Source organism: Hypanus sabinus, chromosome 5 (genome assembly GCF_030144855.1).
Source record: "Hypanus sabinus isolate sHypSab1 chromosome 5, sHypSab1.hap1, whole genome shotgun sequence".
NCBI lineage: Eukaryota > Metazoa > Chordata > Chondrichthyes > Myliobatiformes > Dasyatidae > Hypanus > Hypanus sabinus.
Genome location: NC_082710.1, coordinates 187002918 through 187027926, shown reverse-complemented (window position 1 = coordinate 187027926; position 25009 = coordinate 187002918). Strand labels below are relative to the sequence as shown.

The window sequence follows — 25009 nt, the reverse complement described above, 5'->3', positions numbered from 1 at the left end:
AAGAAGCTCCCCCCCAATGTTCCCTTTAAACTTTTCCCCCTTCACCCTTAACCCATGACCTCTGGTTTTTTTCTCCCTTAGCCTCAGTGGAAAAAGCCTGCTTGCATTCACTCTATCTATACCCATCATAATTTTATACACCTCTATCAAATCACCCCTCATTCTTCTACACTCCAGGGAATAAAATCCTAACCTATTCAACCTTTCTCTGTAACTCAGTTTCTCAAGTCCCAGCAACATCCTTGTTAACCTTGTCTGCACTCTTTCAACCTTATTAATATATTCCTGTAATTAGGTGACCAAAACTGCATACCACACTCCAAATTCGGTCTCACCAATGTCTTATACAACCTCACCATTACATTCCAACTCTTATACTCAGTACTTTGATTTATAAAGGCCAATGTACCAAAAGCTCTGTTTACAACCCTATCTATTCGTGACACCACTTTTAGGGAATTATGTATCTGTACTCCCAGATCATTCTGTTTGAATGCACTCCACAGTGTCCTACCATTTACCTTGTATGTTCTACCTTGGTTTGACCTTCCAAAGTGCAATACCTCACACTTGTCTGCATTAAACTCCATCTGCCATTTTTCAGCCCATTCCTCCAACTGGTCCAAACCCCTCTGCAAGCTTTGAAAACCTTCCTCGCTGTCCACCACACCTCCAATCTTTGTATCATCAGCAATTCAATTTGCCACATTATCATCCAGATCATTGATACAGATGACAAATAACAATGGACCCAGCACTGATCCCTGTGGCACACCACTAGTCACAGGCCTCCACTCAGAGTAGCAATCCTCCACTACCACTCTCCAGCTTCTTCCATTGAGCCAATGTCTAATCCAATTTACTACCTCTCCATGTAAACCTAGCGACTGAATCTTCCTAACTAACCTCCCATGCGGGACCTTGTCAAAGGCCTTACTGAAGACCATGTATACAACATCCACTGCCTTCCCTTCATCCACTTTCCTGGTAACTTCCTCGAAAAACTCTAATAGATTGGTTAAACATGACCTACCACGCACTAAGCCATGCTGACTTTTTCTAATAAGTCCCTGTCTATCCAAATACTTGTAGATCCTATCTCTTGTATTCCTTCCAATAATTGACCTACTACCGATGTCAAACTTAACGGCCTATAATTTCCCGGCTTACTTTTTGAGCGTTTTTTAAACAACGGAACTACATTCTCCAATCCTCCGGCACCTGAGCTGTGGATATCGATATTTTAAATATTTCTGCTAGGGCCCCTGCAATTTCAACACTAGTCTCCTTCAAGGTCTGAGGGAATAATACCCTGTCAGGTCCTGGGGATTTATCTACTCTGATTTGCCTCAAGACAGCAAGCACTTCCTCCTCTTCAATCTGTATAAGTTCCGTGACCTCCCTACTTGTTTGCCTTGTTTCCATAGACTCCATTCCGGTTTCCTTAGTAAATACAGATGCAAAAAATCCATTTAATATCTCTCCCATTTCTTTTGGTTCCATATATAGCCGACCACTCTGATCTTCAAGAGGAGCAATTCTATCTCTTACTATCCTTTTGCTCTTAACATACCTGTAGAAGCTCTTAGGATTATCCTTCACCCTGACTGCCAAAGCAACCTCATGTCTTCTTTTAGCCCTCCTGATTTCTTTCTTAAGTATTTTCTTACTCTTTTTATACTCATTTCTTCCCTGTTGCCTATACATGTTAAACAGCTCTCTCTTCTTTATCAGAGTTCCAATATCCTTCGAGAACCAAGGTTCCTTATTCTTATTCATTTTGCCTTTAAACAGGAACATACAAACTCTGCACTCTCAAAATTTCTCCTTCGAAGGCCTCCCATTTACCAATCACATCCTTGCCAGAGAACAATCTGTCCCAATCTACGCATTTTAGATCCTTTCTCATTTCTTCAAATTTGGCCTTTTTCCAGTTTAGAACTTCAACCCGAGGGCCAGATCTATCTTCATCCATGATCAAGTTGTAACTAGTGGTGTTATGATCACTGGAACCAAAGTGTTCTCCTACACTCACTTTCGTCACCTGTCCTAACTCATTTTCTAATAGGAGATCTAATATTGCATCCTCCTATATTGATCTATATATACATCTATATATTGATTTAGAAAACTTTCCTGAACACATTTCACAAACTCTAGCCCATCTAGACCTTTAACAGTATGGGAGTCCCAATCAATGTGTGGTGTGGAAAATTAAAATCTGCTACAATCACAATTTTCTGTCTCCTGCAGTTGTCTGTTATCTCTCTGCAGATTTGCTCCTCCAATTTTCGCTGACTATTGGGTGGTCTATAATACAACCCTACTAATGTGGTCAAACCTTTCCTGTTTCTCAGCTCCACCCAGATGGCTTCAGTAGACAAGCCCTCTAATCTGTCCTGCCGAAGCACTGCTGTAATATTTTCCCAGACTAGCAAAGCCACCCCCACCCCCACCCCACCTTCATCCCTCTCCCTCTATCACGTCTGAAACATCGGAACCCTGGAACATTGAGCTGCCAGTCCTGCCCCTCCTGTAGCCAAGTTTCAGTAATGGCTACAATGTCATAATGCCACGTGTCAATCCAGGCCCTCAGCTCGTCAGCCTTTCCCACAATACTCCTCGCATTGAAATATACACACCTCAGAAGATTATTACCACCACACACAACCTTTGTGACTTTGCATGAACTACTAACATCATTTATTTTTACCCCTGTTCCACTATCTACTCTGGCACTCTGGTTCCCATCCCCCTGCAAATCTATTTTAAACCCTCCCCAATAACACCAGCAAACCTCCCTGCAAGTATATTGGTCCCCTTGTAGTTCAGGTGTAACCCGTCTCTCTTGTACAGTTCCCACCTGATCCAGAAGAGGTCCCAATGATCTAGAAATCTGAAACCCTGCCCCCTACACCAGTTTCTCAGCCACGTGTTCATCTGCCAGAGCATCCTACTCTTAACCTCACTGGCACGTGGCACAGGCAGCAATCCGGAGATTACTACCCTCGAGGTCCTGTTTTTCAACTTCCTACCAAGCTTCTGTACTCACTCTTCAGGACCTCCTGACTCTTTCTACCTATGTCATTGGTACCAATGTGTACCACGACATCTGGCTGATTACCCTCCCACTTTAGAATGCTGTGCACACAATCAGAGGCATCCTTGACCCTGGCACCCGGGAGGCAACAAACCATCCGGGAGTCTCTGTCACGACTATAGAATCTCCTGTCTGTACCCCTGACTATGGAGTCCCCTATCACTACCGCTCTCCTCTTCTTCCTCCCTCCCTTCTGCACTGCAGAACCAGACTCAGTGCCAGAGATCCCACTGCCCCAGCTTGTCCCAGGTAAGCCATTCCCCACCCCACCAACATTATCCAGATCGGTATACCTGTTTTGGAGGGGAATGGCCACAAATGAACCCTGCACTAACTGCCCTTTCCCCTTCCCTTGCCTGACGGTAACCCAATTACCTGTGCCCTGTTCCTTAGGTGTAACTATCTCCCGGAAGCTACTATCTATAAACTGCTCAGTCTCCCAAATGATCTGGAGGTCATCAAGCTCCTGCTCCAGTTCCCTAATGAGGTCTGTTAGGAGCTGTAGCTGGATGCACTTCTTGCAGGTATCGTTGTAGGGACACTGGAGGTCTCCCTGACTTCCCACATCCTGCAAGAGGAGCACTCCAACATCCTGCCTGGCATATTCTCTAGTCTGAACAAAAAAAACAAAAACTTACCAGAACTTACCCTCGCCTCTGCCTGACTGAGCCAAAGCCGTCCCACTTCGACTCAGTCCACTCCAACGATGGCCGCTGTAAATGGCGCTCCTCCTTTTAAACCTCGGCACGCTATGTCACGTGTCTGTGCAGTCTAGCCTCTTTCCCCGATCAGTTAAAGAAAAGAAAAAAACGACCTTCCCTCCGCGTTGCTTCAGTCTTCCACTCTCAACCTCTTGCTTTGATTGAAAAGTTTCCCAGGAACCTTCCCCTGGTATAGGCAACTTCACACACTTCTGACCCCTGGCACTCACAAACTTCTAGCATTTTGCTCAAGCCTTCCGCAGTGAAGACTGATGAAAAATACTTATTCAGTTTATTTGCCATTTATAAATAAATATAAAATAAACGTTTGATGATTCTGAGTCTGTACGCGCTGGAATTCAGAAAGATGAGGGGGGGATCTCATTGAAAACTTTTGAATGTTGAAAGGCCTAGACCGAGTAGATGTAGAAAGGGTATTTCCCATGGTGGGAGAGTCTAGGACAAGAGGGCACAGTCTCAGAATAAAGGGGCACCCTTTCAAAACAGAGATGCAAAGAAATTTATTTAGCAAAAGGGTGGTGAATTTGTGGAAGTTGTTGCCACATGCAGCTGTGGCGGCCAGGTGATTGGGTATAGCTAAGGCAGAGATTGACAGGTTCTTGATTGGACATGGCATCAAAGATTATGGGGAGAAGGCAGGGATCTGGGGTTAAGGAGGAGAAAAGAAAACGATCAGTCATGATTGAATGGTGGAGCAGACTTGATGGGCCAGATGACCTAATTCTGCTCCTATGTCTTATGGTCTAAATATTTACTGAACTCTTACATTTAATTTCAGTACCATTGAGTGAAAACCCAGTCATCTATGGGCACCTTGGATATGGTGGTTATCTGGGATATATTGGGTACATAATCCTCATTGTGTTGTGCTGCCAGAGGAAGATACAAGCAAAGAAGTTGTCAACAGAGAGTGGTAAGAACACAGCAGAAGATGCAGACTAAATGCTCATAGAGTCAGTTGCATTTATACTGCATGGAGGAAAGCCCTGTGGTCCAGCTCATCCATGCTGAACAAGTTGACCACCTGAGCTTGACCCATTTACCTGAATTTGGCTCAAATCCCTCTAAATTTTTCCTCTTTGTATACATGTCTAAATGTCCTTTAATCTTTGCAGTTGTGCCTCTCTTGACCACTTCTTCTAACAGCTGGTGCACTTCAGTAGTGTATGCTTAGCAATTGCTTTACTCTCTATATACACATGACTATGGCTATGTGGCTAGGCATAGTTCAAATACCATCTATAAATTTTCTGACAATACAACCATTGTTGGTAGAATCTCAGATGGAGATGAGAGGGCATACAAGAGTGAGATATACCAACTCATGTAGTGGTGTCGTAGCAACATCCTGGCATTCAACGTCAGTAATATGAAAGAACTGACTGTGGACTTCAGGAAGGGTAAGACGGAGGAACATATCCCAATTCTCATTGAGGGATCAGAAGTGGAGAAAGTGAGCAGATTCAAGTTCCTAGGTGTCAAGAACTCTGAGGACCTAACCTGGTTCCAAAATATGGATGCAGTTATAAAGAAGGCAACACAGTGACTATACTTCATTTGAAGTTTGAAGAGATTTGGTATATCAACAAATATACTCAAAAACTTCTATAGATGTACTGTGGAGCACATACTGACAGGCTGCATCACTGTTTGGTGTGTGTGTGTGGGGGGGGGGGGGGTCTACTGCATAGGACCGAAAGAAGCTGCAGAGGGTTGTAAAGTTAGTCGGCTCCATCTTGGGTATCAGCCTACAAAGTATCCAGGATATTGTCAAGGAGTGATGTCTCAGAAAGGCAGTGTCCATTATTAAGGACCTCCAGCACCCAGGGCATGCCCCTTTCTCACTGTTACCGTCAGGGAGGAGGTACAGAAGCTTGATGGCACACTCAGCGATTCATGAACAGCTTCTTCCCCTCTGCCATCTGATTCCTAAATGGATATTGAACCCATCTCTTTTTTAATATGTATTATTTCTGCTTTTTGCATGATATTTAACCTACTCAATAAATGTATACCGTAATTCATCTATTTTTTATTATTATCATTTCTTCTATATTGTGTATTGTATTGAACTGCTGCTGCTAAGTTAACAAATTTCATTGCTCATGATGGTGATAATAAACCTGATTCTGATACCCACCACCCTCTGTATGAAAAACTTGCTACTTAGATCCCCATCAATCTTTCCACTCTTATCTTAAATCTAAATCCCTACAGTTTTAGACTCTGCCTGTTCTGGGAATAAGTCTGTGACCATTCAGCTAATTTTTGCTATTCATAATTTTATAAATATCTGTAAGGTCACCCTTCAGAATCCTATGCTCCAGGCAAATAGACCCTCGCCTATCTGATCTCTCCTTATAATTCAAGATCTCCGTTTTGGTAATGTCTTTATGAATTTTCTTCATCCTTTCCAGTTTAGTAGCATACTTCCTATAGCTAGTCACAGAGCTGAGTCCCGTGAGGGTCTAGGTACCATGTGATGACCAGTGGTACCAGTCACACAGTCTGATTGTGATTCACATTCTCTAGTTCTCTTCAACATCTTACATTTATCTTTTGATTTTGTTTCAGAAACAATTTATGAGAACAGCCATATAAGCAAACAGATGGCTCTTTCCAGCATGCATGACACCAAGATTTTGTGCAACATACCAAAGAGCAAGCAAAGCATGAGATAATGCAACCACATTTTCTCAGATCTTGCTGTTAAGGTACTGTTTGGAGATCTACTACTACTTGGCTTAATTTGCTGTACAGAGAAGAACATATGCCAATCATTACTGAAAACTCAAGGTTTGATTCTTTCAGCTCACATTCCTTGATGCATAATTCCTGTCAACATATGGCTTTACTCCAATCAAAGGAATTTTAGATACTGCTAATTTGACAGAAAAGCAGAAAGTTCTACAGAACTGTAGACACCATTGTTCATGCTATTGCAAATAAAATTCCCTTAATTAGAATTTATTCAACTAATAAAACTGCAAAAATAAGTTAGTGACCAACAAGATTCTATGATTGTGCTGTTTGTTAAGGCTTTAAAGACATCGGAGTGGAATTCGGTCATTTGGCCCAATCTCCTGCCTTCTCCCAGTGACACTTCACAGCTTTACTAATCAAGAACCCATAAACCTCCACTTTAATGACTTGGCCTCACTCTGATTGACCACACTCTGGCTAAAGAAATTAGAACATAGAAATCTACAGAACATTACAGGTCCTTCGGCCCACAACGTTGTGACAACTATGTAACCTACTCTAGAAATGGCCTAGAATTTCCCTAGCGCATAGCCTTCTATTTTTCTAAGCTCCATGTACCTATCTAACAGTCTCTTAAAAGACCCTATTGGATTCACCTCTACCATGCACCCACCACTTTCTGTGTGAAAAACTTACCTCTGACATCTCCATTGTACCTACTTCCAAGGAAAGATGATGAAGGGTCTTGGCCCGAAACATTGGCTACTCTTTTCTCACAGATGCTGCCTGACCTGCTGAGTTCTTCCAGTGTTGTGTACGTATTCTTTCTTACCATTAATAATATATTCCATCTTCAAATCTGACCTACCAAAATGAACCACTTCACACTTGTTTGGGTTGAATTCCATCTGCTTCTTCTCAGCCCAGTTCTGCATCCTATCAATGTCCTGTTTTAACTTTGACAACCCTTCAGACTATCCACAACACCCCAAACTTTTGTGTCATTAGCGAATTTACTAACCCACCCCCATCCTTTTACATCCTCATGCAGGTCATTTATAGAAATCACAACAGGAGGTCTCCCGGAACAGATCCCTGTGGGACACTACTGGTCACAGTCCTCCATGCAGAATACAAACCATTTACAGCCACTCTTTGCCTTCTGTGGGCAAGCCAATTCTGGATCCACAAAACATGGTCTCCTTGGATCCTATGCCTCATTACTTTCTGAACGAGCCTTTCATGGGGAACCTTATCAAATGCCTTACCACTCTAACTTCATCAATGTTTTTTGTTACATCCTCAAAGAATTCAGACTTGTAAGGCACGACCTGCTCTTGACAAATCTATGCTGACTATCCCTAATTGGATAATGTCTCTCCAAATGCTCATAAATCCTGCCTCTCAGGATCTTCTCCAACAACTTGCCCACCACTGAAGTAAGACTCACTGGTCTATAATTTTCTGGGTTATCTCTACTCCCTTTCTTGAACAAAGGAACAACATTTGCAAGCCTCCAACCCTCTGGTAGCTCTCCCATCCCTATTTGGCTTACTCATGGGATGGATATACATAAGTTATCATTATACGCAAATGACTTGTTATTATATATTTCTGATCCTGAGAAATCCATTCCTGCAGTTATATCATTGTTAGCTCAGTTTAGTAATTTTTCCGGGTATAAATTAAATCTTAATAAGAGTGAATTGTTTCCCTTAAATAGACAGATTCCAATTTATGGAAATTTACCTTTTAAATTAGTTAATGACTCTTTTATATACTTAGGGATTCAAATTACAAAAAACCATAAGGAGTTATTTAAGGTTAATTTTTTTACCCTTAATTGATCAGATTAAATGTTTGTTCACTAAATGGTCACCATTATCTTTATCTCTAACAGGTTGGATTAATGCTATTAAGATGATTATTTTACCCAAGTTTTTATATATATTTCAAGCGGTACCAATTTTTATTCCGAAATCTTTTTTTGACAATGTTGATTCAAAAATTTCCTCATATATATGGCAGAATAAAAATCCTAGATTAGGTAAAAAATATTTACAGAAGGCAAGAAGGGAAGGTGGATTGGCATTGCCTAATTTTAGATTTTGTTATTGGACAATGAATATCCGATATTTGATATGTTGGTTAAAGGATTGGGATTTATCTTTTAGTCCTCATTGGGTAAATCTGGAAACTAAATCTGTACAAGGATTTTCATTAGGTTCTATTTTAGGGACTTCTCTTCCCTTTGCTCTTTCTAATTTGCAGAAACGAATTGACAATCCGATAGTCAAACATACTTTATGTATATGGTTTCAATTTTGGAAATTTTTTGGGTTGAATCAATTTGTTTTAACTATTCCTATTGTATCCAATTTCTTTTTTCATCCTTCTATTATAGACCAAGCTTACTCAGCTTGGAAGACTAAAGGATTACTATGATTTTCTGACTTATTTTTGGATAATTGTTTTATGTCTTTTGAACAATTATCTAATAAATATAATTTGCCTAGATTTCATTTTTTTTTAGATATTTACAGATTAGGAATTTCTTAAACACTGTACTTCCTACCTTTCCAAATTTTGAGCCTTTGGGTATTTTGGAGAATTTGTTAGAACTAAATCCTTCTCAGAAAGGTGTAATATCAAAACTTTACAATATAATTATGAAAATACATTCAGAGGCCTTCTATAAAATTAAAAATGATTGGAAGAGAAATTAACTTTATTATCCCTACTGAGAATTGGGATAAAATTCTTCAATTAGTTAATTTATCATCTATATGTGCTAAACATTTATTAATAGTTTAAAGTTGTGCACAGGGCTCATATGTCCAAGGATAAATTGGCTCATTTTTATTCCTATATAAATCCTATTTGTGACATATGTCATTCTGAGATAGCGTCTTTAACTCATATGTTTTGGTTATGTCTGCTTTTGAAAAAATATTGGAAAGACATTTTCGATATTATTTCCACGGTATTGAACATTCATTTACAACCTCATTCTATTACTGCAATTTTTGGTTTACCAATGATGGACTCAATCCATTTATCTTCTTCTGCTTGTCGGATGATTGCATTTCTTACATTAATGGCTAGAAGATCTATTTTGTTGAATTGGAAAGAAATTAATCCCCCTACCATATTTCATTGGCTTTCTCAAACTTTGTTATGTCTAAATTTGGAGAAAATTTGAAGTGTTGTATTTGACCCTTCTATTAATTGTGAAAAGACATGGAGACCATTTATTCAATATTTTCATATGATGTAATTTGACCTGTTCCAATCCTATTCGTTTTTTTGGTTTTGATTCTACATACGTTAAGAGGATTGGAGTTGGTGATACCGATGATTTTGTACTTTTTTAATAGATACTATAAACAGCCCATTATTTTATATATTTTTTTCCTTTTCTTTTTTTTCTCCTTTTTTTTCTCTTTATTAGTGTTAGGTTGTTAGATTAGTTTTTTCTTAGGGTTAATTTTTTTTTCTTTTTCTCTTTTTTTAAATATATGATATATCTAGTTTTATTCTGTTTATATGATATTTGTATTATTCATGACTTGGGAAGACTTAACTTTACTGTAATTATTGCTTGTGTATCCTTTCATGTTCAGTGTAACTTTGTAAGTTTGTAATCCCACTATCTACGTATTAATCTTATCATGTTGATATTAATAATAATATTAAAGAGATTGAAAAAGACCTTTAGTTGTAGTCTCAATGAATCTCAGTGCAAAAAGGCTGCCTGCATTTACCCTATCTATACCTCTCATAATTTTGTCTACCTCAATCAAATCTCCGCTCAGTCTTCTACATTCCAAGCAATGAAGTCCTAACCTATTCAACCTTTCCACTGGGCTTTATCCACTGAAGTTTCAGAGTAACAGTTCAGCATGGACTAGAAGAGATGAAAGGTCTTTATCTGAGCTGAGGTGCTCTTTGTATTTATGACTCTACATTCTCTACCTAGTTAACTAATGCAGGTATCTTATTTGACTCCCCCCGCCAGCATAGTTATGCTGCTGCCTTCAGTATTCAATTCTCCAATGGCATTATTATTTATTTATGAGATGCTACAGCTTGGATTTATCTTTGCAGTTTTTCATCATTCTGTGTACAGATGTAAATTTGACAAAGGTACCTCTTCAATTCCTTGACTGCTCTATTATATAAAAATTTCCAGGTGATCAAATAAACCAAAGAAAGATGAGAGAGGAAATATTAAAGAAAGATGAGAAGCTGCATGATAGTAGAACAATGTAAAACTTGTTTATTTTATGAAGTCGTTACAAGTAACACTTTACTAAATTCACCAAAGAATATAGCACAATCAGGCTGCTAAATTAAGATGCATAATCCCATGTCTCCTTCAGCAATGAAATGACAAGTGTTCAGTGTAGTACACACAATGAATGTGAAGATATTCAACCGTACATTTACCAGACAGAATACACAACTCCACAGGTGAAAGATGGTTGGGACTAAATCATCTCGACAGGTCCAGCAGGATGCAGAAAAGGACACTGGATTTAATATGAAACAATGATCACAAACACATATCTCCATCATATGTTATAGAACTTAGAACACAGAATAGTACGGCACAGTACAGGCCCTTCAAACCCACAATGTTGTGATGACCCTTAAACCCTGCCTCCCATATAACCCCTCACCTTAAATTCCTCCATATACCTGTCTAGTAGTCGCTTAAATTTCACTAGTGTATCTGCCTCTACCACTGACTCAGTGTATTCCACACACCAACCACTCTCTGAGTGAAAAATCTTCCTCTAATATCCCCCTTGAACTTCCCTCCCCTTACCTTAAAGCCATGTCCTCTTGTACTGAGCAGTGGTGCCCTGGGGAAGAGGTGCTGGCTGTCCACTCTATCTATTCATCTTAATATCTTGTATACCTCTATCATGTCTCCTCTCATCCTCCTTCTCGCCAAAGAGTAAAGCCATAGCTTCCTTAATCTCTGATCATAATCCATACTCTCTAAACCAGGCAGCATCCTGGTAAATCTCCTCTGTACCCTTTCCAATATCTCCAGATCCTTCCTATAGTGAGGCGACCAGAACTGGACACAGTGGTTAGTGTGGCCTAACCAGAGTTTTATAGAACTGCATCATTACATCGCGACACTTAAACTCTACCCCTTCGATTTATGAAAGCAAACATTCCATATGCTTTCTTAACTACCCTATCTATCTGTGAGGCAACTTTCAGGGATCTTTGGACATGTATCCCCAGATCTCTCTGCTCCTCCACACTACCAAGTATCCTGCCATTTACTTTGTACCCTGCCTTGGAGTTTGTCCTTCCAAAATGTACTACCTCACACTTCTCTGTGTTGAACTTCATCTGCCACTTCTCAGCCTACTTATAACCATATAACAATTACAGCACGGAAACAGGCCATCTTGGCCCTTCTAGTCCGTGTAGAAAGCTTACTCAGCTAGTCCCACTGACCCGCACTCAGACCATAACCCTCCATTCCTTTCCTGTCCATATACACTGTTGAATCCATTTTACTACTTCAATATTAATACCTAACGATTGAACCTTCCTAACTAACCTTCCGTGCGGAACCTTGTCAAAGGCCTTACTGAAGTCCATATAGACAACATCCACTGCTTTACCCTTGACAACTTTCCTAGAAAACTTTTCAAAAAATTCAGTAAGCTTTGTCAAACATGACCTTCCATGCACAAATCCATGTTGACCGTTCCTAATTAGACGCTGTCTATCCAGATAATTATACATACCATCTCTAAGAATACTTTCCATAAATTTACCCACCACTGACGTCAAACTGACAGGCCTATCATTGCTAGGTGTACTCTTAGAACCCTTTTTAAGCAATGGAACCACATGAGCAATACGCTAATCCTCTGGCACCATCCTCGTTTCTAATGATATTTGAAATATTTCTGTCAGAGCCCCTGCTATTTCTACACTGACCTCCCTCAAGGTCTTAGGGAATATACTGTCAGGATCCGGAGATTTATCCACTTTTATATTCCTTGAAAGCGCCAGTACTTTCTCTTCTTTAATTGTCATAGTTTCTATAACTTCCCTACTTGTTTCCCTTACTTTACACAATTCAATATCCTTCTCCTTAGTGAATACTGAAGAAATTGTTCAAAATCTCCCCCATCTCTTTCGGCTCCACACATAGCTGTCCACTCTGATTCTCTAAGGGACAATTTTATCCCTCACTATCCTTTTGCTATTAATATAACTGTGGAAACCCTTCAGATTTATTTTCACCTTACTTGCCAAAGCAACCTTGTATCTTCTTTTAGCTTTTCTAATTTCTTTCTTAAGATTCTTCTTACATTCTTTATATTCTTCGAGCACCTCATTTACTCCATGCAGCCTGTATTTATTGTAGATATCTCTCTTTCTCCTGACCAAGTTTCCAATATCCCTTGAAAACCAACAGGAACATATTCTGTACCCTCAAAATTTCACCTTTAAATTACCTCCATTTCTCTATTACATCCTTCCCATAAAACAAATTGTCCCAATCCACTCCTTCTAAATCCTTTCGCATCTTCTCAAAGTTAGCCTTTCTCCAATCAAAACTCTCAACCCTGGGTCCAGTCCTATCCTTCTCCATAATTATATTGAAACTAATGGCATTGTGATCACTAGGCCTGAAGTGCTCCCCAACACATAACTCTGTCACTTGACCTATTTCATTCCTTAACAGAAGATCCAACACTGCCCCTTCTCTAGATGGTACCTCTATGTATTGCTGCAAAAAACTACCCTGCACACATTTTACAAACTCCAAACCATCCATCCCTTTTACAGTATGGGCTTCCCAGTCTATGTGTGGAAAATTAAAATCTCCCACAATCACAACCCTGTGCTTACTACAAATATCTGCTATCTCCTTGCAAATTTGCTCTTCCAATTCTCGCTCCCCATTAGGTGGTCTATAATACACCCCTATAAGTGTTACTACACCTTCCCCATTCCTCAATTCCACTCAAATAGTCTCCCTAGAGAAGCCCTCTAATTTATCCTGCCAGAGCACAGCTGTAATATTTTCTCTGACAAGCAACTCAACACCTCCCCTTCTTGTCCCTCTAATTCTATCACACCTGAAGCAATAGAATCCAGGAATATTTAGTTGCCAATCACACCCCTCCTGCAACCATGTTTCACTAATAGCTACAACATCATATTTCCATGTATCAATCCATGCTCTAACATCACCCAGCTTTCTTACAATGCTCCTAGAATTAAAATAAATGCATTTAAGAAATTCTCCACCTCTTCCTTTCTGTTTATCTCTAACAGTACAAAGAACTTTACTGTCTTCTTTTTTTCTCCTTCTCCCATACATCTGTTCCTACACTCTGGTTCCCTTCCCCCATTGTATCTAGTTTAAATTCACTTGAGCCTCTCTAGCAAACCTATCTGCAAGAATATTTGTCCCCCTCCAGTTCAAATGTAAACTGTCCCGTCGGAACAGGTCCCACCTCCCCTGGAAAACTGCCCAATTATCTATAAATCTGAAGCCCTCCCTCCTGCACCATGTCTTCAGCCATGTGTTGATCTCCACTATCTTACTATTTCTAAACCCACCTGCATGTGGCACTGGTAGCAATCCTGAGATTGATATCCTGGATGTCCTGTCCTTTAACTTGGCACCTAGCTCCCTAAACTCACCTTTCAGGGCCTCCTCACTCTTCCTACCCACATCATTGGTCCCTACATGGACCATGACATCCGGCTGCTCACTCTCCCTCTTGAGAATACTGAGAACTCGATCCGAGATATCACGGACCCTGGCACCAGGGAGACAACAGACCATCCGGGATTCTCAATCTCTTCCACAGAACCTCCTATCTGTCCCCCTAACTATCAAATCCCCTATCATTACTGCTCTCCTCTTTTTCCTCCTTCCCTTCTGAGCTGAGGGTCCAGTCTCGGTGCCAGAGACTCAACCACCTCAACTTGTGCCTGGTAGGTCGTCCCCACCAACAGTATCCAAAGTGGTATACTTATTGTTGATGGGAATGGCCACAGGGGTGCTCTGCTCTTCCTGTCTATTCCCCTTCCCTCTCCTGACAGTCACCCAACTACCTGTCTCCTGACACCTTTCATGCACCTTTCTTACAATGCTCCTGGCATTAAAATAGATGCATTTAAGTAACTCTCCCCCTCTTACTCTCTGTTTATCCCTAATGGTGCAAACAACTTTATTATCCTTTTCTTCCTTCTCTCCTACATTTTCGGTCTGAGTGCTCCCCTTCTCAGTCACCTGCCTATCCTCCCTCACACTCTGCCTACAAGCTTTCTCTACTTGTGAACCTCCTCTCTCCTAGTCTCATCAATCTGATTCCCACCCCTCAACCAATTTAGTTTAAAATCTCTTCAGTAGCATTTACAAATCTCCCCGCCAGGGTATTGGTCCCCTTAGGATTCACATGCAACCCATCCTTTTTGTATAGGTCACCTCCTCAAAGAACGATATCAGGCTTGTTAGACACGATCTGCCCTTCACAAAGCCATGCTGACTGTCCCTGATCAGACCATGATTCTCTAAATGTCCATAGATCCTATCTCTAAGAATCTTTTCCAACAGCTTTCCCACCACAGACGTAAGGCTCACTAGTCTATAATTACCGAGACTATCCCTACTACCTTTTTTTGAACAAGGGGACAACATTCGCCTCCCTCCAATCCTCCGGTACCATTCCCATGGACAATGAGGACATAAAGATCCTAGTCAGAGGAGCAGCCTGGGGAATATTCCATCAGGCCCCGGGGACTTATCCATCCTAATTTATTTTAACAACTCCAACACCTACTCTCCCTTAATATCAACATGCTCCAGAATATCAACCTCATTCATATTGTCCTCACCATCATCATGTTCCCTCTCATTGGTGAATACCGAAGAGAAGTATTCATTGAGTACCTTGCTCACTTCCTCAGCCTCCAGGCACATCTTCCCACCTTTATCTCTAACCGGTCCTACCTTCACTCCTATCATCCTTTTGTTCTTCACATAATTGAAGAATAATTGGGGTTTTCCTTTACTCTACTCACCAAGGCCTTCTCATATCCCCTTCTTGCTCTCCTCAGCCCCTTCTTAAGCAACTTTCTTGCTAGCCTATATTCTTCAATAGACCCATCTGATCCTTGCTTCCTAAACCTCATGTTTGTTGCCTTCTTCCACCTGACTAGATTTTCCACCTCACTTGTCATCTATGGTTCCTTCACCCTACCTTTCTTTATCTTCCTCACTGGGACAAATTTATCCCTAATGTCCTGCAAGAGATCCCTAAACATCGACCACATGTCCATAGTACATTTCCCAGCAAAAACATCATTCCAAGTTCTAGCCTCATAGCCTCATAATTTGACCTTCCCAATTAAAAATTTTCCTGTAATCTCTGATGCTATCTTTTTGCATGATAATGCTAAAGGCCAGGGAGCAGTGGTCAATGTCCCCCAGATACTCACCCACTGACAGATCTGTGACCTGACCCGGTTTGTTACCTAATAATAGATAGAGTTGACCTAGTCGGCCTGTCAGCGTACTGTGAAAGGAATCCTTCCTGGACATGCTTAACAAACTCTGCCCCATCTAAACCCTTGGAACTAATCAGGTGCCAATCAATATCAGGGAAGTTAAAGTCACCTATGATAACAAACCTGTTATTTTTGCACCTTTCCAAAATCTGCCTCCCAATCTGCTCCTCGGTATCTCTGCTACTACCAGGGGGCCTATAGAATACTCCCAATAGAGTAACTGCTCCCTTCCTGTTCCTGACTTCCACCCATACTGACTCAAAAGAGGATCCTGCTACATTACCCACTCTTTCTGTAGCTGTAATAGTATCCCTGACCAGTAATGCCACCTCTCCTCCCCTTTTTCCTTCCTCTCTATCCTTTTAAAGCACTGAAATCCAGGAATATTGAGAATCCATTCTTGCCCTGGTGCCAGCCAAGTTTCTGAAATGGCCACTACATCATAATTCCATATATGATGTAGGTGAAAGTAAATCCGAAAGGTTTCTACAGTTATATTAAAAGCAAAAGGATAGTGAGGGATAAAATTGGCCCCTTAGAGAATCAGAGTGGTCAGCTATGTGTGGAGCCGAGGGAGATGGGAGAGATTTTGAACGATTTCTTCTCTTCAGTATTCACTAAGGAGAAGGATATTGAATTGTGTAAGGTGTGGGAAACAAGTAAGGAAGTTATGGAACCTATGACAATTAAAGAGGTGGAAGTACTGGCGCTTTTAAGAAATTTAAAAGTGGATAAATCTCCAGGTCCTGACAGGATATTCCCCAGGACCTTGAGGGAAGTTTGTGTAGAAATAGCAGGAGCTCTGACGGAGATCTTTAAGATGTCATTAGAAATGGGGATTGTGCTGGAGGATTGGCGTATTGCTCATGTGGTTCCATTGTTTAAAAAGGGTTCTAGAAGTAAGCCTAGCAATTATAGACCTGTCAGTCTGACATCAGTGGTGGGTAAATTAATGGAAAGTATTCTTAGAGATAGTATTAATAATTATCTGGATAGACAGGATCTGATTAGGAGTAGCCAGCATGGATTTGTGCGTGGAAGGTCATGTTTGACAAACCTTATTGAATTTTTTGAAGAAGTTACAAGGAATGTTGATGAGGGTAAGGCAGTGGATGCAGTCTATATGGACTTCAGCAAAGCCTTTGACAAAGTTCCACATGGAAGGTTAGTTAAGAAGGTTCAGTTGTTAGGTATTAATGCTGGAGTAATAAAATGGATTCAACAGTGGCTAGATGGGAGATGCCAGAGAGTAGTGGTGGATAATTGTTTATCGGGATGGAGGCCGGTGACTAGCGGGGTGCCTCAGGGATCTGTTTTGGGCCCAGTGTTGTTTGTAATATACATGAATGATCTGGATGATGGGGTGGTAAATTGGATTAGTAAGTATGCCGATGATACTAAGGTAGGAGGTGTTGTGGATAATGAGGTGGGTTTTCAAAGCTTGCAGGGAGATTTATGCCGGTTAGAAGAATGGGCTGAATGTTGGGAGATGGAGTTTAATGCTGAGAAGTGTGAGGTTCTACATTTTGGCAGGAATAATCCAAATAGAACATACAGAGTAAATGGTAGGGCATTGAGGAATGCAGTGGAACAGAGGGAAACACGAGGGGGCATTTCTTTACTCAGAGAGTGATAGCTGTGTGGAATGAGCTTCCTGTAGAAGTAGTAGAAGCCAGTTCAGTTGTGTCATTTAAGGTAAAATTGGATAGGTATATGGACAGGAAAGGAGTGGAGGGTTATGGGCTGAGTGTGGGTAGGTGGGACTAGGTGAGATTAAGAGTTTGGCACGGACTAGGAGGGCCGAGATGGCCTGTTTCCGTGCTGTGATTGTTATATGGTTATATGGTTACATGTTTTCTCCTTTTTCTCCTCCCCTTTTTCCCCCTCTCCATATCTCTTAAAACACTGAAACCCAGGAATATTGAGAATCCATTCTTGCCCTGGTGCCAGCCAAGTCTTTGTAATGGCCTCTGCATCATAATTCCATGTATGTATCCAAGCTCTCAGTTCATCACCTTTGTTCCTGATGCTTCTTGCATTGAAGCATATGCACTTTAGCTCTTCTACCTTACTAACCTTACACCCTTTATTCTGCTTCTCTTCCCTCAAAGCCTCTTTATATGTTAGATCTGGCTTTACTCCATGCATTATACTTGCAGTTCTCCCATCTCTTCCACCTTTATCCTCTCCACCTCACTATCTGCTCTAACACTCTGGTTCCGCTCCCTCTGCAAATCTAGTTTAAAACCCCTGGATCAGCACTAGCAAGCCATCCTGCAAGGATGTTAGTCCCCCTCCAGTTCAGGTGCAACCCATCCCGTTGGAACAGGACCCACCTTCCCTGGATCAAGGCCCAATTGTCCAGAAACATGAAGCCTCCCTCCTGTACCAACTCCTTAGCCACGTATTTAGCTGCATTATCTTCGTATTTCTAGCCTCACTAGCACATGGCATGGGTAGCAATCCCAAGATTGCAAACTTGGAGGTCCTGTCCTTCATCTTTGCACCTAACTCCCTAAACTCTCTTTGTAGGACCTCCTCTTTCTTCTTATCCATGTCATTGGTCCCAACATGGACCACGACATCTGGTTGCTCATCCTCCTACTTGAGAACACTGAGAATTCGATCCGAGACATCATGGACCATGGCACCAGGGAGGCAACAGACCATCTGGGATTCTCAATCTCACCCACAGATACTCTTATCTGTCCCCCTAACTATCGAATCCCCTATCACTACTGCTCTCCTCTTTTCCCTCCTGCCCTTCTGAGCTGAGGGTCCAGTGTCGATGCCAGAGATGCGACCACTGCAACTTGCCCCTGTCCACCAACAGTATCCAAAAAGGTATACTTATTATTGATGGGAACGGCCACAGGGGTGCTCTGTTCTTTCTGTCTATTCCCTTCCCTCTTCTGACAGTCACCCAGTTACCTGCCTCCTTACTTTTAGGGGTGCCTGTCTCCCTGAAACTCCTGTCTATTTCTGCCTCTGCCTCATGAATGACCTGAAGTTCATCCAGCTCCAGCCCCAGTTCCTTAAGTTGGTTTGTCAGGAGCTGCAGCTGGATGCACATTTTACAGGTGTATCAACAGGGACAATTGGGCTGTCCCTGAATTCCCACATACTGCAAACGGAGAACTCGACTGCCCTAACTGCTGCATCCATTACCTACTTCTAAGTTAATTAGATTAATTAAAGGAGCTTACCCAGCCTCACCTCACTGGGAGCAAGCTCATCCTCAGCCTCTGTTCGCCGATGCTTCTCGAGCCAAAGCCTTCCTACTCTGTGTCCAACTACTCTGTTGCCTGCTCTGTTAAGACGCTCACTTTTTAAACTCTCCCACTGTTCTCACAGGCCGACCATCACGTGCTTGCGTAGTTGTGCCCTGTTATAACTGCCGAAGAAATGACCTTCCCCTCTCAATCTGCTTGCTTTTTAAGTTCTCCTGCTGTTCTCACAGGCCAGCCTTCACACGCTTGTGCAGTCATGCCCCTTTCAAACTGCTGAAAAAATGACCCTCGTAGTTTATACAGGTGCTTTTTCCTGTGATCTTACAACAGACATTTTAGAACATAGAAACCTACAGCACATTATGGGCTCTTGGGCCCACAATGATGTGTCGTCCATGTAACCTGTTCTAGAAACTGCCTAGAATTTTCCTACTGCTTAGCCCTCTATTTTTCTAAGCTCCATGTACCTATCTAAGTCTCTTACAAGACCCTATTGTATCTGCTTCCATCACCACTGCCAGCAGTGCATTCCATGATCCACCACTCTCTGTGTGATAAACTCACCTTGTCCTTACTTCCAAGCACCTTAAAACTATGGCTCCTTGTGTTAGCCATTTCAGCTCTGGGAAAAAGCATGGCTATCCACATGATTAATGCCTCTCATCATCTTATAAACCTCTATCAGGTCATCTCTCATCCTCTGTTGCCCAAGGAGAAAATGCCAAGTTCACTCAACCTACTCTGAAAATGCATGCTCCCCAATCCAGGCAACACCTTTGTAAATCTCCTCTGCACTCTATCTATAATTTCTCCAATAATTTATTTGTTACTTTATACATTTACATTGTGCCTTGATTTTACAAATTGAAAGTTTATGCTTCAGTAATTTACCTTATAATTGTGAGCTAAGATTCTTCATTTCTGCTTTGTCTGTACCGTTTTACCTCTTTCAACTTGACATAGTTTCTTCGTAGTTTAAAAGCTGTGAACATAACAATTACAATTATTCAGTCGGTGAAGCTGAAATGTTTCTACCACATGATATAGGCATTTTCCCTTTCCAATGCATTGACTGCTTTGAAAAATCCTTGCAATTTCATTAAAAAGACAGTTTGTCAGTTACAACACCAGAAGACTCACTAAGAAGGCCATGACCTCCTTGGAGCGGCAGAAGATGAGAGGTAACCTGAAAGAAGTGTATAAGATGATGAGAGGCATTGATCGTGTGGATTTTCAGAGGCTTTTTCCCAGGGCTGAAATGGCTAACATGAGAGGGCACAGTTTTAAGGTATTTGGAAGTAGGTACAGAGGAGATGTCAGGAGTAGGGTGGGGAGTGTGTGGAATAGGCTGCTGGCGACAGTGGTGGAGGTGGATACTAAGGGGTCTTTTAAGAGATTCCAGGATAGGTATAAGGAGCTTAGGAAAATAGAGGGCTATGGGTCATCTCTGAAGTACACGTTTGTCACAGCATTGTGGACTGAAGGGCCTGTATTGTGCTGTAGGTTTTCTCTGCTTCTATGACAGTATGGAACTTGAGGAGCCAGCGCAAGTGGTACATGAAGCTCGATATCAAAGCTTAAGAGTAGTTTGGACAGTGGGGGGCTGACAGGGCTATGGGGAGTAGGTAGTTTAAATAGTTTGGCACAGACTGGATGGGCCAAAGGACCTATTTTTGTGCTGTACTTTTCTATGATTCTAAGAGCATAAGATTTACCAGAAAGAGGAGGAGCTTAGAAGGAGACAATGGCGCCTAACTCTCCTTCGCTTGTGTCTTTGGAAACAGCTCAATTTCTAACTTTAATATCTCTATTTTTTCCCTATCAGGGTTCTTTTGAAGAACCTGACCTGGAGTTGCACACTGACTTCAGTTCTTTGCGGGAATGGGACCAGCTCTTGGGGTTTCACGAAATGCCAAGAATGCAGCCTAAGAGATTAGCTTACCTTTGGAGTTCCGGGATCCCGTGGCTCTGGGGACGGGCAGACAGAATGTCACTGTCCCAGCAGGAAATCGGTGTGTTGTGGGAGATGGAAGATCTCCGGCTGTGTACCCAGAGACCTGAGGTCTTCGGAAAAAGCGATGCAATGGACTTTTAACATTGAAAATCAGCAAGTTATTTGTTATGTCTCCCCTCTTGCTGTGAAATGGGGACAGCTTTTCTCTTATTAGGGAGAGAGAGAGAGCCTGCGGTATGTCAACTACTGGGTGAACGCGTAGTCTTTGGGGTACTGCAATTCTGTTTCTTTGCTGTTGCGTTGCTGCATGCTTGAGTGCTCAGCGAGGGGTACCAATGCTTTTTTTGTTGGTGCGGAAGGGGGGATCGTTTCTTTGCTGCTGCTTATGAGTAGGAGGGACGGGAGCTGTGGGGTTCTAACATTTAACTATCATTCATTCTTTGGGGCATTCTTCTGTTTTCGTGGACTGTTGTGAAGAGAAAACATTTCATATATAATATACATTTCTCTGACATTAAATGTACCTTTGAAACCTTTGATATAGAATCAGAATTAGGTTATTTGGCCTATCAAGTCTGCTCCACCATTTCATCATGCCTGATCCATTTCCTTCCCGGTCCCAATCTCGTGCCTTCTCTCCATATCCCTTCATGCTATGAATCTATCAGTCTCTTCCTTAAAAAGAGACTTGGCCTCTACAGCTGCTTGTAGCAAAAATTTCATAGATTCACCACTCTGGCTAAAGAAATTCTCCTCACCTCCATTTTAAATGGCTATCTCTCTATTCTGAGGTTGTGTCCTCTGGTCTCAGACACCTACACCACAGGAAACATCCTCTCCACATCCACTTTATTGAACATTCGATAGGCTTCAATGAGATCCACCCCTTTTTCTTCTGAATTCCAGAGACGACAGACAGACACAGAGCTATCAAACACTCCTCATATGATAATCTTTTTAATAATCTTGATAATCCTGGAATCATTTTCATGACTTCCTTTAAATGCTCTCCAATATCACCTCATCCCTTCTAAGAGGCCCAAAACTGCTCACAATACTCCAAGTGAGGCCTCACCAGTGCTTTATATAACCTCAACATTACATCCTTGCTTTTATATTCTAATTCTCTTGAAATGAGTGCTCACATCGAATTTGCCTTCCTCACCACAGATTCAACCTGCAAATTAAGGAATCCTGCATAGGAACTCCCAATTCCCCTTGCACCTCAGAATTCTGAATTTACTTTTCACTTTGAAGAGTCTCTACCGAAGTGCATGACCATACAATTCCTGACACTGTTTTCCATCTGCCACTTCTTTGCTCATTTTCCTAATCTATCTAAGTCCTTCCTCAAAATTACCCACCTTCCACATATCTTCGTATTGTCTGCACACCTGGACACAAAGGCATCAATTCTGTCATCCAACTCATGGACATACTGCTTAATGTAAAAAGAACTGGTCTCAACACAGACCCATGTGCAACACCACTAGTCACTGGCAGCCAACCAGATAAGGCATCCTCAGCAACATGCACAACATGCTGGAGGAACTCAGCAGGTTAGGCAGCATCCATGGAAATGAGCAGTCAATGTTTCGGGCTGAGACCCTTCGTCAGGACTGAATAGGGAGGGGGCAGGGAGAAGTACCAGAGGATTGGAGGATTGCAAATGTTGTTCCCTTGTCCAAAAAAGGGAGTAGAGATAACCCAGGAAATTATAGACCAGTGAGTCTGTTATTTCCAGTGGTGGGCATGTTGCTGGAGAAGATCTTGAGATTTATGAGCATTTGGATAGACATTATCTGATTAGAGATAGTCAGCATGGCTTTGTCAAGAGTAGGTTGTGCTTTATGAGCCTGATTGAATTCTTTGAGGATGTAACAAAACACACTGATGAAGGTAAAGCAATGGATGTAATGTATATGGATTTCAGTAAGGCATTTGATAAGGTTCCCCATGCAAGGCTCATTCAGAAAGTAATGAGCATGGGATCCAAGGGGACCTTGCATTGCGGATCCAAAATTGGCTTGCCCACAGAAGGCACAGGGTGGTTGTGGATAGTTCATATTCTGCATGGAGGTCAGTGACCAGTAGTGTTCCTCAGGAATCTGTTCTGGGACCCCTCCTCTTTGTGATTTTTATAAATGACCTGGATGAGGAAGTGGAGGGATAAGTTAATAAGTTTGCTGATGACAAAAAAGTTAGGAGTATTATGGATAGTGTGGAGGGCTGTCAGAAGTTATAGCGGGATATCAACAGAATGTAAAACTGGGCTGAGAAGTGGCAGATGGAGTTCAACCCAGGGAAGTGTGAAATGGTTCACTTTGGTAGGTCAAATGTGAAGACAGGATACAGTATTAAAGGTAAGACCCAGGGCAGTGTGGAGGATCAGAGATCTTGGGGTCCATGTCCATAGGACACTCAAAGTGTTGCTAAGAAAGTGTATAGTGTGTTGGCATTCATCAACCATGGGACTGAGTTCAAGAGCCATGAGGTAATGTTACAGCTATATAAGACCTTGGTCAGACCCCACTTGGAGTACTGTGTTCAGTTGTGGTCACCTCACTACAGGAGTGGTGGATACTATAGAGGGAGTGCAGAGGATATTTACAAGGATGTTGCCTGAATTGGAGACTGTGCCTTATGAGAATAGGTTGAGTGAATTTAGCTTTTCTCCTTGATTCGATGAGAGGTAACCTGATAGGAGTATCGAAGGTGATGAGAGGTATCGACTGTGTGGATAGTCAGAGGCTTTTTCCCAAGGCTGAAATGGCTAAAAATAGGGGGCATAGTTTTAAGGTACTTGGAAGTAGGTACAGAGGGGATGTCAGGGGTAAATTCTTGACACAGAGAGTGGTGGATGCGTGGAATATTTCCAGAAGACATTTTATCAGGTGCTGCATAAAAGACTTATCCAGAAGATAAAGATGCACAGAGATGGGGAGTGATGCATTAACATGGATAGAGAATTGGTTAACTAATAGAAAGCAGACAGTTGGGATACATGGGTGTTACTCTGGTTGGCAATTAGTGGTGAGCGGTGTGCTGCAGGGGTCAGTGTTGGGCCCCCAACTGTTCATGATATACATTAATGATCTGGAAGAGGGGCTGAGTGCAAAGTATCTAAGTTTGCTGATGATACTAAATTGAGTGGAAAAACAAATTGTGCAGAAGATACGGGGAGTCTGCAGAGAGATATAGATAGGTTAAGTGAGTGGGCAATGATCTGGCAGATGGAATATAATGTTGGTAAATGTGAGGTCATCCATGTTCGAAGGAAAGATGAAAGAGCAGATTATTACAATGGTTTGTATTTAAATGCTAAAAAAGGCAACATGATGCTCTGCAGAAGGACTTGGGAGTGCTTGTGCATGAATCAAAAAAGGTTGGTTTGCATGTGTAGCAGGTTATCAAGAAGGCAAAGGGAATACTGGCCTTTATTGCCAGAGGGATTGAATTTAAGAGCAGAGAGGTTATGCTGCAACTGTACAGAATACTGCTAAGGCCGCACCTGGAGTACTGCATGCAGTTCTGGTGTCCTTGTTTGAGGATTTACCAGCTTTGGAGGTGGTTTGGAGGAGGTTTACAGACAGACAGACAGATATACTTTATTGATCCCGAGGGAAATTGGGTTTCATTACAGCCGCACCAACCAAGAATAGTGAAGAAATTTAGCAACATAAAACCATAAATAATTAAGTAATAATAAGTTAATCATGACAAGTGGAAATAA

The 25009-nt window shown here is 41.6% G+C and overlaps 2 protein-coding genes and 1 long non-coding RNA gene across 4 annotated transcripts in view; 2 read left to right on the top strand and 1 right to left on the bottom strand.

The window, feature by feature from the left end:
* LOC132394743 (uncharacterized) overlaps window positions 1–25009 on the top strand; it is an 887546-nt gene that overhangs the window by 132333 nt on the left and 730204 nt on the right. The gene's annotated exons all lie outside the window — the stretch shown is intronic.
* The window catches only part of LOC132394742 (HEPACAM family member 2-like), a 127543-nt gene that overhangs the window by 81241 nt on the left and 21293 nt on the right, over window positions 1–25009 (top strand). Inside the window, exons 4-5 of one of the 2 annotated variants that reach the window (XM_059971156.1) lie at window positions 4601–4735; window positions 6397–6536. In XM_059971156.1, coding sequence (XP_059827139.1) covers window positions 4601–4735; window positions 6397–6503 — 242 coding nt within the window. In that variant the 3' untranslated portion in view covers window positions 6504–6536. Of the gene's footprint in view, window positions 1–4600; window positions 4736–6396; window positions 8232–25009 lie in introns of those variants that run through there. The other variant, XM_059971155.1, reaches the window with a different exon arrangement.
* LOC132394741 (uncharacterized) overlaps window positions 10823–25009 on the bottom strand; it is a 178338-nt gene continuing 164151 nt past the window's right edge. Inside the window, exons 8-9 of the mRNA XM_059971154.1 lie at window positions 20214–20304; window positions 10823–11057 (exon numbers count right to left, since the gene is read on the bottom strand). Of these exons, the coding sequence (XP_059827137.1) occupies window positions 20228–20304 (77 nt within the window). The 3' untranslated portion in view covers window positions 10823–11057; window positions 20214–20227. The remainder of the gene's footprint in view (window positions 11058–20213; window positions 20305–25009) is intronic.